This window comes from Scleropages formosus, chromosome 14 (assembly GCF_900964775.1).
Source record: "Scleropages formosus chromosome 14, fSclFor1.1, whole genome shotgun sequence".
NCBI lineage: Eukaryota > Metazoa > Chordata > Actinopteri > Osteoglossiformes > Osteoglossidae > Scleropages > Scleropages formosus.
This window is the reverse complement of record NC_041819.1, coordinates 7887931-7904333: the sequence shown is the minus strand read 5'-3', so window position 1 is coordinate 7904333 and position 16403 is coordinate 7887931. Positions and strand designations below refer to the sequence as shown.

General features: G+C 41.6%; 1 protein-coding gene across 8 annotated transcripts in view; it reads left to right on the top strand.

The window, feature by feature from the left end:
- Positions 1–14284, top strand: part of LOC108920559 (diacylglycerol kinase eta-like) — a 38625-nt gene extending 24341 nt beyond the window's left edge. For 7 of the 8 annotated variants that reach the window (XM_018729397.2, XM_018729396.2, XM_018729402.2 and 4 more), the window contains 25 exons: positions 289–395; positions 498–623; positions 908–1010; positions 1964–2126; positions 2229–2337; positions 2457–2596; positions 2823–2904; positions 3123–3214; positions 3311–3410; positions 3671–3962; positions 4578–4694; positions 5113–5229; positions 5572–5689; positions 5844–5954; positions 7133–7229; positions 7500–7607; positions 8627–8740; positions 8845–8979; positions 9083–9243; positions 9377–9482; positions 9588–9680; positions 9907–10026; positions 10233–10332; positions 11162–11292; positions 12108–14284. In XM_018729397.2, the coding sequence (XP_018584913.2) occupies positions 289–395; positions 498–623; positions 908–1010; positions 1964–2126; positions 2229–2337; positions 2457–2596; positions 2823–2904; positions 3123–3214; positions 3311–3410; positions 3671–3962; positions 4578–4694; positions 5113–5229; positions 5572–5689; positions 5844–5954; positions 7133–7229; positions 7500–7607; positions 8627–8740; positions 8845–8979; positions 9083–9243; positions 9377–9482; positions 9588–9680; positions 9907–10026; positions 10233–10332; positions 11162–11292; positions 12108–12194 (3029 nt within the window). In that variant the 3' untranslated portion in view covers positions 12195–14284. Of the gene's footprint in view, positions 1–288; positions 396–497; positions 624–907; positions 1011–1963; positions 2127–2228; positions 2338–2456; positions 2597–2822; positions 2905–3122; positions 3215–3310; positions 3411–3670; positions 3963–4577; positions 4695–5112; positions 5230–5571; positions 5690–5843; positions 5955–7132; positions 7230–7499; positions 7608–8626; positions 8741–8844; positions 8980–9082; positions 9244–9376; positions 9483–9587; positions 9681–9906; positions 10027–10121; positions 10333–11161; positions 11293–12107 lie in introns of those variants that run through there. The other variant, XM_018729398.2, reaches the window with a different exon arrangement.
- The last annotated feature ends 2119 nt before the right edge of the window (positions 14285–16403 follow it).

The following is a 16403-nucleotide window of genomic DNA, read 5'->3' as shown; positions in this document are numbered from 1 at the left end:
AGGACAGAGCAGTTTGATGGTCTGAGTGCATATCAGACATACTGGACAAATCAAAGTTTCCACTCTCATCAGTCACTTTATTCTCATACTGACCAAAGAAAAGACCATTCCTTACTGGCCTAAACCTTCACATTAAAAATATTAACTGTAAAATATTTAACTGTCACTCTTAATTCGGTTTAACCTATGTACTGAAATCTTTTTCTTACCCATCATTCTTTTTTGTGTAACTTGGCATTTGGATTGTAATATACAATTCATACATCTGTTGCTTTTAATGTTTTGCAGTCTGCAAGTTCAAAGCACACAAACGCTGTGCTGTCAGGGCTACAAATAACTGCAAATGGACAACACTGGCTTCCATTGGGAAGGACATCATCGAAGATGAGGATGGGGTGAGGTTTGCACATGATTTTTGTTTTTACTTCTTTGGTAAGGTAGAATAACTTGCAGTGGACATGTGATCTCCACGGTGACTCTGTGGTCCTGCTCTACAGATCGCTATGCCTCACCAGTGGCTGGAGGGAAACTTACCAGTCAGCGCCAAGTGTGCCGTGTGTGACAAGACGTGTGGAAGTGTCCTACGCCTGCAGGACTGGCGTTGTCTGTGGTGTAAGGCTATGGTGAGGTCCTGATTCTTGCCATTTGACTCACCCCGGAGCCTGATTCACAGAGGCTTAAACAGTGCTGAATTACATGAAATTATTTGGTAGTCTCCATAAACAAACTAAAAATTTTAATATTGCTGTACACTTAGTCATATGATTTGTCAAAGAATAGATAATAGCCACTGAGTTCAAGGAGGTGTTTTAAATAGTAATTACTACTGGACTGAACTTTTCCAGATTTGGATCCTCTGCTGCTCTGTAATTATTTTTGATTATTCATCTCTTATGAAATCAAATAGGTCCACACAGTGTGTATGGACCTGTATCCTGCAAAGTGTCCACTGGGTCAGTGCAAAGTGTCCATCATCCCACCTACTGCTCTGAACAGCATCGACTCAGACGGTGGGTCCTTCAGTCCTCATCATTCCCCTCTTATTTAAAGCCACCTTGTGTACTTTTGCTGCAGTCAGACTCATTGTGTGTTTTACTGTAACTGCATAGCACCAAAGTTTTCCCTCAGCTGCTGTTTAGGAAAGCTTGTATGTGTATATTGCTTTTCTCTCCAGACTCACAGGCAGTCACGTCAGAAAAGTGTTTCGGTGATGTTTCGTAGTCAGGGAAACATGTCAGCTGCTCGGCAGAGGAAATTCTTGTCTTTCTCTTTGAAGTTTCTTATAAGAATGAACAGTTTTGACAGGTTCAGCATCCAGTGGTGACCCATATTCACTTGCGGAGCTATAGAAAATGCACTGCCATAAAGGTTCAGGTGGTCGCTCACATTTTTGATTTCTCTGACGTACGGAGGCTTAATTAGGGACAAGTGCAGAGAAGCAGTGGATTGCTGGGAGGATTGACGCTCAAAGCATTTCTTTTCTGACGTGACTCAGACTCCTTCAGCTGGGTTCCAGCAGTACTGCTGTGCTGATGGAGAATTTGACATCAGTGATCTTCCATCAGTGCCATATCGACTGACCATATAAGAGCTCCTATTTTAACTCTGGAACAAATCATAGACTAAAGAGACAAGACAATTTCTGCTCTCAGAATATTCAGTATTTCATATCTCGCACGGATGTCATGCCATAGTATTGCAAAAACATTTTATAATATACTACCCACTAGGATTTTTCAATGAACAACATACACTCAGGTTCATATGCAACTAATCTAAGTACTTGGACTTCACTGCCTTTTCAGACTTGACCATATGCATTAGCATGTCCTTGGCAACAGGATTTGTGTTATTTCCAGGAATTATGTCAGAGTGATAAGCTTGTAAAAGCCTTAAAGTCGTAGAGAAATCTGGAATTTTTTTTTAAATTGTGAAAAAAATGTAGAATACTTTATTCTGACAGGCTTCTGGAAAGCCACGTGCCCTCCGTCTTGCTCCAGCCCACTCCTGGTCTTCGTCAACTCCAAAAGCGGAGACAACCAGGGGGTGAAGTTCCTGCGGCGCTTCAAGCAGCTCCTTAACCCTGCACAGGTCTTTGATCTGGTAAATGGTGGTCCACACTTAGGGTGAGTCCAATGAAAACTGCGCCTAAGTATAAGTATCATAAGTAGATAGAGTAATGAAATGTGTCAACCCTGACCATTGCCTGTATGATTTGTGCCTTATAGCCTGCGGTTATTTCAGAAGTTTGACAACTTTCGGATCCTTGTGTGTGGAGGAGATGGAAGTGTTGGCTGGGTTTTGTCTGAAATTGACAAGCTGGGCCTTCACAAACAGGTAAAGGATTTAGCATCAGTGTGTGCTGAGAACTGAGATGATCATCTCTCAGAGACTCAAGTCTCTTAAGTGTGTGATATGGCTACTGCTGGTCTGTGAACATTACTGTATTTTTTCAGTGTCAGCTGGGAGTGCTGCCACTGGGCACGGGGAATGACTTGGCACGTGTGCTGGGTTGGGGCCCTTCCTGTGATGATGACGCACAACTGCCCCAGATCTTGGAGAAGCTAGAGAGGGCGAGCACCAAAATGCTGGACAGGTATGATTGCAAAATGAGGGAAAAAAATTTGACCGACGGGTTCATTTAAACACTTTTAAAGGGCAGTCAGTGGTGGCCATTGTGAAGTCTCTTTCCACAGTTTTTATTCAACTGATGAAACCTGAAAAAGGAAATGTAAAAGTATATTTTTCTTGCATTTTACAAAACAAAATATATGTTGGTTTAGTCTGTCTGTGACACTGACAGCTACTTTTGTTGTGTCCAGGTGGAGTGTAATGACATATGAGATTAAGATACCTCCCAAACACAGCTGCTCCACCATGCTCGAGGAGTCAGAGGAGTGCCAGGTACTCCAAATATAAACCTGCCCTCAATAAAATGTTCTGTTTTATGTTTTAGAGCAAAATGTGTCTCTCCACATGGGCCTCTATTTGTGAGGACTTGACTATAATTATGAAGAGAGAATAATATCATTATATTGTTACAGTATTATATAATAAAATATCAGTTTGCCACTTTATTAAATCAGTAAGGTTCTTAAGACCACATTTATTTGTTGATGTAGTCACATATCTCAGCCTATGAAGATTCTATTGCTGCTCACCTCACGAAGATCCTTGACTCAGACCAGCACTCTGTGGTCATCTCCTCAGCCAAGTGAGTCTTTGGAGCATCTGAGCAAGATTTTTTTAATCCTGGGAATGGAAAACAGAGAACATTATTCACCTCTGTTTTTTCATCTTTCTGTTTTAGAGTTCTCTGTGAAACAGTGAAGGACTTTGTTGCCAAGGTGGGGAAGTGCTATGCAAAGAGTGCAGAGAACACAAACGAGGTGGAGTCCATGTCAGCAAAGGTAAGTATATGTTTACAAGCTTTTGGCCTAGATTTTTCTTCAGTGGGTTTCATCTAGCCATCCAGTGTGGTCATTAGGTAAGGATCTGACTGATTTTTCTTGAAATTCTCACAAGCGCACCTTACGATGTTCTGCTATGTACTGAAATGTTCTCCTTGTTTCAGAGGGAAGGACTTCTTGACTCACCACGTACATACGTTATCTGTCACAGTGTCTATTTCATTCTGTTGACTGGTTGACACCTTTCTACCCATCTACAGTGTACCATCCTCAATGAGAAGTTGGACTCCCTCCTGCAGACCCTCAGAACCGAAGGCCGGACCAAGTCCCGCTCACGTCGCTCTGGTCAGCAAATTGAAGAGCTGGAGTTGGAGGAGGAAGAAGAGGAGGAGGATCTCAGCGAGGAGTCTCTGACAGAGCTGAAGGGCAAGCTGGAGGACAGTGTGACAGAGAAAAACTCCCCACTGCCGTTCAGGCCTAGGGAGCAGCTCATCTTGCGAGCCAACAGTCTGAAGAAGGCCCTGCGGCAGATCATTGAGCAGGCAGAGAAGGGTAGGGTTTTTAAAGCACACTCATGGACCTGAAAATTGAAAAAGTTCACAAATTACATTGTGCTTATTATCATGTCAAACGTACGCTGTGCATACTGTATGCTTTACAGTTCTTTTTTAGAGATCTTACACAGGTATGTTAGATTATAATTTTACAATTTTTCTGTGCCTGAAGAACTCATGTCAGAACATTCCCGTCATTAGGTTTTCATAAAAGAGCTACGTAGGTGGAACAGTAACATTCATTGCATGTATCTACATATCTAAAATGGAAACAAGTCCATTATTTATACAAAAACATTATTTATTGTCGCTTTTAAACCTTGTTTTATAACATAAACCAGGCAGTCAGCAGTGTTGCACCTTTGTTTCCGTGGCGGTAATAACAGCAGTATTAGCAAGGCTGTAATGCCCATTTCTAAATGAACAATTTATATAGTTAATCATTATTTTAATTTAGCCTTTAAAGTGGCCTGAGGGAATTTCTTTCAAGATGACTGAAAACCTCACTTGACTCACCAGCAGTTCTCAGCCATTCCTTCTTTCTGCTGCTTCGTCTTCCCTCCTTCCATTCCTCTGGCTCACCTCCCCACATCTCCTCGGTCTGGCCTCACAGTGGTGGATGAACAGAACGCACACACCAAGGAGCAGGAGGAGCTGTTGTCCCCATCTGGAGATGAGGACAAGGTCACTGAGAAACATGAGGACACCAAGGAGATGGAATCCCAGTGCTGTAGGTCCTCTACCTTATCAGTTTCTGCTACTCTACAAAAAAGTTTTATACACGGAAAAACACAATGGGCACATTATATATTGATAATAAAACATATGTATTTTTTTCTGTTCTCTCCATTTTATTCAAGGATGTTTCCTAGATTTCAGAAATTGTATCATTCTTTTGCAGATCTTTTTCTTGCCTGCTGCACACAGTACTAGAGCTGAGCTCAATTCTGGGTTAAAGAAAGGAGGGAGCTGAAGAAATTTTAACCTTTCGGTTCAGATCTGTCCAGGCCGTTGAAATGGAATGCAAATTGAGTTCTATATATTGCTGTAGGACATATGGTACAACCTTACCTATCAGATGTTTGGATCAACTTCGATTGACTCCTGATATATGACAGTGGACTCATGGTGGTGTGTATGTTCTCCAGCTGCAAAGACAGCACTGTGCTCACCTCCGGAAAGGTGTCGCAACACTCAACACTACTCCCTCTTCAGCACCAGCAAGGAGAACCTACCCGTCCTCAACACCCGCATCATCTGTCCAGGTATGAAATGTGCACAAAGACTGACACCTGCAGGGATATGGACACATAGCCATTGACTTGTACACACATACAGAGGCCTGTGGAGAGGGGAACAGATACGCTTAAAGATGCATGCAGATACACATTTGTACATAGCTATGCATACATCCACTTTGTCTATGCTTGTCCACATATCATATTTCCTATCAAAGTACAGCTCAATACACTGAAAACTTTACTTTCTGAACACAAATGTTTAGGACTTGTACTGTCAACATTATTATTGACCTGACATGCAGCGCGCGCATAGATGTGCAGCCTTCTCTATCTGATGTCTGTGTTTCTGTGTTTTTGTTAATCCAGGGTTACGGGCGGGTCTGGCAGCTTCCATAGCTGGGAGCTCTATCATCAGTAAGATGCTGCTGGCCAACATTGATCCTTTTGGAGCCACACCATTTATTGACCCAGACTTGGAAATGCTGTAAGGCTCGTTTGGTTTGTTTGACTACAACACCGTGAAATGGACTTGATTTCTGAAGTTTTATGTGTTAATGTTCATTTTTGCCTCTATGGTAATAATATGTACTGTATAGTTCTTGCATCTACACTTTTAGTGATTTGTTGCTCACATGCAGGGATGGCTACATGGAGAAGTGTGTCATGAATAACTATTTTGGGATCGGACTTGATGCCAAGATCTCGTTGGAGTTCAACAACAAACGTGAGGAGCACCCTGAAAAGTGCAGGTGAGGAACATTTTGTTCCTGTTCCTTCATTGCTTTGTTTACCTTTCCATTTTATCCACTTTCGTATATCTTTCAATGTCACATAACAAAATTAATTTAGTTCAGTTAAGTTTAGTTAGTTAATTTGGTACAGTTCAGGCAGTAAGGGTAGACATGATTATTAAGAGGTTAATATATTTTCAATTCAGTGTTAATGATGATATGATTATGCATCACTGTGTAATGTCCAGAAATATTGGAGTAGACACTATCAGGTTCCATTATCAGGGGCCAGGGGTGGCACGGGATGGCACCGCCTCCCCCCGAAATATGATTGGCCCCTCCGGTGTCCGCTAAATGCCATTGGGCTAGAGTACTGTCAATCTGACAATGCTCAACGTCATTGGATCAGAGCACTGTCAATCGCTGCCTGATTTTCAATGCGAAATCGCAGTACCGCGTTTTTCAAAGAGGAGCGACTGGAGTTGACCTTAGACCACGTCTCTGTGCATAGTATGTACATACTCAGTTATATATTTTGAAATATGTGGACTGGGGTGTTGTCGTTCTCTGCAGCAATAATATGCATATGTGAACTCCAGATAACAGCAAAAGTACTGGAGCTCGATTGCCCTAGTAGAGACAGCCCTCACGGGTCTAATGGCTCCAAAACCTCCCAAGAGTCCCATTATATTACACAGGTAACTTAGCTAACATCCCGCCACAACCGCCCCCCACCCCCCTGTCTATTTTCCCCTCCCCGACTGGTTCTTGTTTCCCCCTGTGCCACCTCATTTACATAATCCTGGAATCGCCCCTGTCCATTACATTCTAAAATTTAGCGGTTCTTTAGAAAATAGTTGTAAATTTAGCTATTCAGTAATTCCTATAGAAAGGTACAATAATAAAAATGCCCAGTTGAATGAATGTGTAAAGCATTGTAAGTAGCTAAGCACTGTTAGTTGTGTTAGAGAAAAGTATCAGAGTAATACATAAATTTAAATGTAATTATTTCAGTGTATATAAACACAGGTCACAGAAATATCCACGGAGGTTTTCCTTTTGTTTATGTGTATTGCTTATGAGAGTGTTCTTTTTTGTGTGTTCTGACAAGAAGATGTAAGACCAGCTGAAGGGACAATTGCTTGTGTTTCGTACATTGAAAACAGACCTTAAGAGCACAGGTGTGTTCTCAACAGGAGCCGAACCAAGAACATGATGTGGTATGGGGTGCTGGGGACAAAAGAGCTGCTGCAGAGGACCTATAAGAACCTGGAGCAGAAGGTTCAGTTGGAGGTAAGACATTGATAGGCCTTAGTTGGTCAGAAGCCTGGGTGCAAGGAGAGAACATTGTAGGCCTGTAGTACAGGCTTCCGCACGTACATAGTCCAGGGTAGAAAATGGTGTGTTTCTTGGGTTCGCTATCAGACTACCAAGCTATAGCAAATGATTGGAAACTAAGAAGTGGTAGGAAATTGTTAAGACATGTGGATGATGCATAAAAATGCACAGAAGAACTTTATTTGCTCTGCTGATTTTCCCGTTTTTTTTTTTTTTTTTCCCCAGTGTGATGGACAGTACATCCCTCTCCCCAGTCTTCAGGGAATCGCCGTGTTGAATATCCCCAGTTACGCAGGCGGGACCAATTTCTGGGGCGGAACAAAAGAGGATGATGTATGTTCTCGTAAAGTCCACGCATGTCCGAACGTGATTTCAGCAGACCTCCCCCGTGGAAATTGCTTGTGTCCTATGGTTTTGTGGTTCCTTTTCTATTTTCTGAGTTGTTGCTGTTTATCAACGAAAATAAGAATCACACTTGAGCACTTAAGTAACATGCAGCAGTTGTCAGAGTGCAGTATTTTACGTCAACAGCATACAGTGGTCCCTTTGTCTTTTAATCTGTACTGTATATTTAGGGTGCAGTTTCAACGAGAAGCAGTTCTGACTTATTCTTGATAAAAATCACTGAATAAATGCATAGTATATACTAAAGCTGTTAATGTTGTCGGTGGTTCAGAACATCACAAAATCTAATTTGAAACAGTTGTTTCAGATCTTAAGTAGTTTTTCTGTGACCTGATACTTTTTTTGTCAAGTAAATTTTTGGATGAGAACTTTGACTTGAGTAATTAAAAAAAAAAAACACACACACACAACTAGGGTACTTCTACAATCTACTGCTCTGAAAAAGTGAACATCTATCCCCTCTAGTGGTCAAGAAGCTCAAAACCTGGCTACCCCTTATGTCCTCTGTTTGTGACGTCACACAGTAACCGACACACACAAACACATACACACACAGGAAGTGCAACAAAAATTTTCAGAGTTCTTAGTTATGTCATTTTTTGCGACGATTATGATTTGTTAAGGTTTACATATTACAAAAATACCACCAGTTCTTCTAGAATGTCAGGTTTATTTTGGTACTTTACAGTGGTTGAAAGATTCTAGAAGGTACCAGAACATTTGAGAAAGTACCAAAACATTCTAGAATGCAACAGATCCTAAAAGGAGTATTCGGTGCTTGGAATCCAGGGCCAGAATTTGCCAAAATTTGCTAATTTCAAATGCACTTTATATATTTATCTCAAAAATTAAATGTGTTTTGTTCATTCATGATGTGCGATGCTTAACTGTGAAGTTCTGCACACTATATTCATGTATTTCCTTCACTGAATGGTTACTTCACGCAGATCTTCTGTGCGCCATCCTTTGATGATAAGATCTTGGAGGTGGTGGCAGTGTTTGGCAGCATGCAGATGGCTATGTCCAGAGTGATCAAACTTCAGCACCACCGGATAGCCCAGGCAAGCTTCTTCTCATCGTCAAAAATGAGCTTCGGTTTTTCCGTCAGGTTCATGTCTGAGCCTTAGGAACGTGAACTGATGTGCCCTCCACTATTCTCACATAGTGCCGGTCCGTGAAGATCACAATTCTGGGTGATGAAGGTGTCCCAGTCCAGGTGGACGGAGAGGCTTGGATTCAACCACCAGGAGTGATCAAGATCCAACATAAGAATCGGGCCCAGATGTTGACACGGGACAGGGTTAGAAACAGGGGGTACCAGTGGGCAGCAGTCAACATGGGATTGGCATGGAGTGAAGGTGGGCCAAGCTGTGATTGCTCCTCTTCCTATGTATATGGCCCAGGCCTTTGAGAACACGCTGAAGTCCTGGGAGGACAAGATGAAGTGTGACAAGCCCCCAGTGCGGCCCCATACATTCCCACAGCAGCCCTTCGACCTGGCCACGGAGGAGGAGGCGGCCCTCATCCAGATGTGTGCCCGAGCTGCGGAGGACCTCATCACCAGGTTGTGTTCTTCCCCTGCTCTAAGACTGTGTCCAACTCTTTTACAGCAAACATTGGAATGGAAGTACGTGGTGGCCTTGTTTTACTTTGTATCCTTAGCGCAACTCGTAATGTTCATCTTTTCTTCCAAACAGGATCTGCGATGCGGCCAAGATCAACGGTCTCCTGGAGCAGGAGCTGGCTCATGCTGTGAACGCTGCCTCCCACGCACTCAACAAAACACACCCCAGGTTCCCAGAGGTGAGGGCAGCCTAGGAAGGTGCTCTCGCACTGGTGGCCAGCCGACTTGCTCGGCTCTGGCAGCATCACGACTGATGTGGATTCCTTTGCCTCGGTGACTTCTAGAGTCTGACGAGGAGCACAGCCATTGAGGTTGCCAGTAAGGTGAAAGCCCTGCACAATGAAACAGAGTCTCTTCTGGTGGGAAGAATGTGTCTTGTAAGTCCATTTGTATTTATTTATACTCTTTTAACGTGAATTATTTAATACATATGCCATTTCTAGTAACACCAGTATTTACGGTACAGGTATAAATGCAGGAGATGGGGGTTTTGAGAGGGAACTGGCATGTTGGCGTTGTGTCGGGAAGGGGGCAGTGACAGGCCTGTTGCCTGTTCTTTGGCCAAGGTGCGTCACTCTGTGTGGGATTTGTTTCTCGCTGCAGCAACTCGACCCTCCCCATGAGGACCTGCTGTCCAGCGCTCTGCAGAGTGTGGAGCTGGAACTGGGAAAGCTGGCCGAGATTCCCTGGCTCTACCACATCCTGCAGCCCAACAGCGAAGAGGTGATCCTGCCCACCGTCACTGCCACAGGATGACAGTCCGCCCGAGTTTAGTGTCAGTGCCCACTGGCTACTTGTCCTCTCTTTCCCCTCCTCAGTGATTCCCATTAACCCTGAAGTCAACACGACAGGCAGTTTTTCCACATCCTGGATTTGGGCAAATCTGTTCATACCTTGTGGCTTATTGACAGCATGGCTCTGTGTCTCAGGACCCCTCAATGGATTACGGCAAGAGGACGAGCCGCAGCACCATGTTCCGCATCGTGCCCACATTTAAGAAAATCCCTAAGAAATTAAGCCCACAGTCGGGTAAGAGTGGGTCTACCTCCTGTACACACGTACAGCGTGTATAGGTCACATTAAATGTACAGTTTTCGAAATCAGGCTTTGAGTAAGTGCTTTAAGTTCTGCTCTTGTCTGAAATGTATCATCTGGGGTTATTATTATTTTTATGGATTTCATTCTCACAATATAGCTTTTTGTTTTTGTATTCGTTTCTGGAGTTTTTTTCCTTTACAATACAACACACTTTAGACTAGGTGTTTGGGTTTAGGGTTTGAAATGCTTCCTTTTGCAAAAATGCAAAGCTTTTGTAACAAATTTAAAAAAAAAAAAATGTATAGTGACGTGAAAACATCATATTGGTGGCGAGTTCTACCTGTTTTGCATGTCAATGTACATTCATTGCGAATGGTCAGACTTCATACTCTACAAACCCAAAGAGGGGTCTCTAGGTAATAAATACCCTTCAGCCCCATGCAGATTGATTTTTTTTGAATACAGCAGGTTTACCCTGTTTTGAGTGAAGTCATAAAGAGAGTGGCTGGTTAAATTGCACCCAGCCCCCATAGGGCTTTCAGGGGTCTCGCTCCAGCACAGGCTGTACACATGTGAGCTTCTGTTTCCCTCCTGTGTACCGTGCTGCTCTAAATGGTCGATATTCTCAGCACAACCACCTGCATGCAACACAAACATATCTGAACGAATGCTACCTGGTGGCACCTCCCAGTGGGCTTTACAGAACTCCCTCTTTGCCAGCTTTTGCCTTGCTCTCTCCTTCCCCACTTGGTTTTCTTGGCCTGTCCCTTTTGCTCTTGACACATGTTTGAAGGGGGCCTCTTGCTCTTGACCTGTGCAGTCCAGAAGTGGGGCACTGAGGAGGTGGGAGCGTGGTTGGAGCAGCTCAGCCTGGGGGAGTACAGAGACACCTTCATCCGGCATGACATCCGTGGCTCTGAGCTCCTTCACCTGGAGAGGAGAGACCTGAAGGTACACCTGCCTCACCAGCCTCGCTCGGTCCCTCTTATAGTGCTGCTCCCTCTGCTCTGCTGCTAACTGTCATTGCCTCTCTGTCTGTGTGGCCTGTGTGCTCCTCTGGGTGGCACTGCTCTGCCTGGCTTTGGCTATGCATATTTTATTAAGGGCGGAAGGCTGATTTAACCTCTCCCTCTGAGTCTCTGAAAGGGGTCACTTAGTAGTACTAAAACTAAAATGCGAACAAGGTAGCAGGTCGAAGAGAAGATGTTTGTGGGTATCTCTCAGATTGTTATTAGAAAGAAGTATCTGTTCTGTGTGATGGGGACTGTGTGAGTGATGTCAAATTCATTCCACATGTGTTGGCTCTCTTAAGTACGTGTGATGACTCTTGAAATTTTTACCACAGCAATTCGCTGGCTGTGTCAGTGTATACACCAACGTTCATTCGAACAGTTGTGTGCAAAATGTTTTAAGCCATCACGCGTCTGCATCCAAATTTCTCCTTCTGTTGAGGTAATGCACTTTTTGTATTGTTCTCTGAGATGTACGTCGCTTTGGAGAAAAGAGTCTGTTGAATGAAGAAATGTAAATGTGTTGAGTTGCTGCTGAGACCCACATCAGGCATCTTTGTACCTTGCCTAATATCCTGTAAAGAATTCTCACGAATTTATCTCAGCTGAATTTTAATTTGGTGGAGTTTGTTGTTAGCTTCATGGTCAATACTCGTTAAGCAACGTCCAATGAAGAAGGGCTCCTTGTTGTGCGTATGGCACGGAAGCAAAGTGGGCCTCTCCGAATCACAGCGATTCATTTTGTCGTCTCCCTAGGACCTGGGGATATCAAAGGTGGGCCACATGAAGAGGATTCTCCAGGGAACTAAAGAGCTGGCAAAGAACACCCTGACGGACCTGTGACCCGCTGCTGGAGACCTCTCCGTGTTAACTTCTGAATAGTGTAAAGACCAGGCTTGCTGAGAGTTTTATAAATGTGGAGATATGGCAGCCTGTCGCCCTCACTGTCTGAAGGTATGGAAGTGTGGCTGTTGGTAGCACACTGAACAAAGCACAATCTTGCAAGTAATGTCCTCCCGTTTCATTCATTGTGCAGTTTGGTCTTTCGTGAAGAGCAGTTGTTGAGTTTTGCGCAATAAGATGTTATGCGTTAAGTGCTCGTAATCTTGCAGTAGATTGCAGAAACGAGAAGGAGCTGCAGCTGCGTCAACAATATCTTTCCATCAACCTCATTGTTTACAGTACGCTCGCATACACAGGAGGCACCCAAAACACTGCAACTTAATGTCAGTCAAAGTAAAATGAGTTCAAGAGCAAGTTAGAGCTTAAAAAGAATGACTTTAAAGGAAGGATTTTTATTAAAGACAGTGATGATAATTCATGTCATTCTTGTTTGATGTGGATACTCAATAAATTTAAGAGCATGATTAATGCCATATTTTTTATTGCAAAAGAAGATGACAAATCACTTTTATAAAACTTTATCATTTGGTATCATGCCATGTTTTACTACTGAAGTACTATATTGCTTTGTTCCAAAATAGCCATGTTTGCATTTTTTGCATGAAACTTGTGAACTATTGAGTTGTGTTCTAAGGATGTTTTACCTGTGCCATATTTTCAAGGTTATTTTTATATGATCTGGTGATAGAAAGAATAACCTAGTGTTAACTGAAACTAATTACTGGCAGAAAAATTAAGAACACGTGTATTATAACAGTATTACCAACCAGAATCTCGTAAATGCTAAAATAGGTTAATAGTTGTTTTTTCTTTACATTTCATCTTTTTAAAATATGAATAGCTTAGATCTCTTAAGTAGAGTCAAAAGTTTAAGCAAATCTGAGTTCCTGTTCTTTATTAATGCTATTGTATGGAAAGCACTGAAATTGACTGGACTACGTGTACTTCATTCAAACATTTTAATTCTTGTTCCGACATTCTTGTTATAAACTCTTTGGACTGATTTAATTGACAATATTTAGAAGCTAAAACATAGTTATTAACTTTATTACCTTTTACCGAACAATATTAAGTGAAAATAGGAAATATATGTGGGGATTAATACAAAGCAGGGCACTTTAATGCAAAACTCTCCCGTAGTTATTTTTACATCTATTTTTAAGTAGCAGAGTATTATGTTTTGTTAGTCATAAACTTTTGCATGTCATGTAAGGAGCTCACACTGAGTGTGTATACTGGACCAGAAGACCATTTATTTAAATGTAGTGTTGTTTTATTCAGTTAAATGTGCAATATTGTATTACTTTGAATACTGTTGATTATTTGTCTTTGAAGTTTTGACATATTTTGTCATTGGTTAACAATAAGCATTTTATACAAAAGCTCTCACACTTGCTGGATAGATGTAATCCTTAATAAGACAGATGGTGTCGTGAAATTGTTTGATGACTTAAAATGCTTCCACTGTTTTTACTCTGTGCTTCCTGGATCATTTGTGGAAAGTAACAAGACTGACTAGGTGTTTTCAGCTACAAAGTACACTGGCTCCTTAATTTACGAACACAGTTTGGGCCAGAAGTCTGTTTGTAACTTAATTTGTCCATAACTCCAAAGTGACGGTGAATATAAGCTACGTAAAACAGCCATCCCTCTATTTATTCACACATTCTATAAAAAACTCTAATACAGCTATAGTAAATTAGACCCTGAACACTACCTTCTATTACCAATAACCACTTGTCCAGTGAAGGGTCTAGGTGGTCTGGAGCCTATCCTTGAACCAGTAGGGTATGAGTCAGGGTACACTATAAATGGGACTTCGATCCAGAACGGTGTAGCATTTCTTTTTTTAGAGTTTCCAAATACGTTAAAAGGAAAGCTCATTTAAAACAACTGAGAATAAGAAAAATCCATCAAATCCACAACCTCCTGTTCAGCCTTGATGACAATTCACGCACTCTGCAACAGTACACACACACACAGTCTGACACTGCTTGTCCTGAGCGTGGTAGTGGTGAGCCGGAGCCTAACCTGGCAACACAGGACACAAGGCTGTAGGGGGAGGGGACACACCCAGGACTGGACGCTAATCCGTCGGAAGGTACCGCAAGCAGGACTCAAACCCCAGACCCGCCGGAGAGCGAGCACAGGCCAAACCACCGCACTCCCCATTCAACAGTACTGTTTTGAAAATTCACAGTTCGCATGTTTGTAACACGTGGAGCCAGTGCACAATGACCCTCATCTCTTTCAAAACGAGCAAGTTGGGATTTTGTACGTCTGTAACTTGTGTCATTGAGCATGTGCTGTCGTTGTTACGGTGCATGTGTGACGCTGTTACAGATACACTTATTGATACTATTCATATTCAGTTCTCGCTCTGTGAACCCAGACGACAGCAAATACACGATAAGCGGATTGAAAAAGCTTTTTTCTGAATATTTGGTAATTCATATTTATGACAATGGATTATAATTCGTTCCCTGTGACCACCGATGGAGGGGAAAACATTTTAAGATATTCTTCACACTAAGAGAAAGAACATAGTTCCCCTTTCAGCTGACATGACTAATTCATCTGAATACTGTAAGCAAACTTGATGCTGCTATAGTTCAGTTGTCGTGGCAAGAAATGGTGAGAAAATTATAGTTTATGAAATGTGGGGTGAATTACTTATCAGAGCCATCACACATCCTGCTTCCTCAATAGCTCTCTGCTTTTTCATCTTGGGGAGTTCCACACTGACTGCTGTAATACGGCTCGCCTCCTCTAACCATTAAAATAGTAGCTGATAAGCATGTGAAAATGAAACTTGGTGGTTCACTTTAGCTTCCATATCTTATCCATCAAAATAAAAACCCATTTTGAATGTCAGGTAATGACTGCCAGAATTGAGTCAGAGGAAACAAACACTGAAACGCAGCAGCTTTTTTATTGGCAGCATGAAATACAAATAAGTATGGCTTTCATAGTACGGATTTTGTATAGAATGAAACCCATTTATCAAAAAGAAAAATAAAAAAAAAAAAAAAAAACTGATATTTTTGTTTTAAAGTAAGATGAGTAGGTTTAAATACAGTGTTGTTGTTTTGAAGGATGTTAAGAACGTGGCAGGCTTGAGCAAAATAAGTTTTCAGTTCCATCATCTGGCTTTTTACATGAGACCCAACATAGTATATTAGTATAAAAATCACTGAAAGTTAAATAATTTTTTTACAGATTTTTTTTTTTTTCTCTTCGTATGTATGTTTCGTTAACTTACATAATTTTCATAGGTCTTTCTTCTGGAAAAATAAAATGGAAAAACAAAGCCCCCTTTTGTCTAAAAACATGAACAAAGAATAAAAATATCAATTATATTTTTTTGTAGCTTGAAGAGGCATGCTTTTGAGAGGTACTTAAAGTTTCGTCTGTTTCTTGTTCTGCAGTGGGAGGATGGGATGAATGTTGCTTTACATTCCTCAGAATTTTGAGGACCTTCTTGTGATGAGTAATTCCACATGCCTTTGCTGCAGTGTTTCCGGATGGTGTCCTTTCAGAAGTGTATACATGTTGAAGGCACCAGAAGGACAAATAGCTGTCAAAGTGCTTTGGGTGCTAGATGCGTAAGAACAGGTTGCAATATTGTATTGCTGACCCTTGTTCAGATTTAATTTAATTACTCGGAGACTCTCCTTAGCGTTGCTCAGTTAAGCCCATGACCACTGGCTGTATTTAAAAGGTTATCTTCTGGGGTTTGAGTTGCTAGTGCAAAAAGTGATATATGAACACAGCACAGTTTTGAACACAAGCATTTAAGAGTGAAAACATAAGCCAGTGTATTTTGTTTACATTCCTTGTAGAGTGGCTCAGAATGGCACATCATTTTATATTGTATTTAACAGTACATATATTTCCATTTTTATTGGTTAAGTGTGTTCAGATTAATATGTAATATGTTTTCACCTTTGGAATATAATGTTTCTGATATCTGACAGTGGTAATTTATAGGTAGCTGGTCATTTTATGACTACTGGTTTTCTGCGGCTTTCTATTGTAAAATGCATGGTTAATTATTTATTACAATATAGAGGTCACTGAAATGTGTATTTTTGTATTCTTGTTGTACATTTTTAGATGCTTTCCAAAAAGGTTATTTAATAATATCTT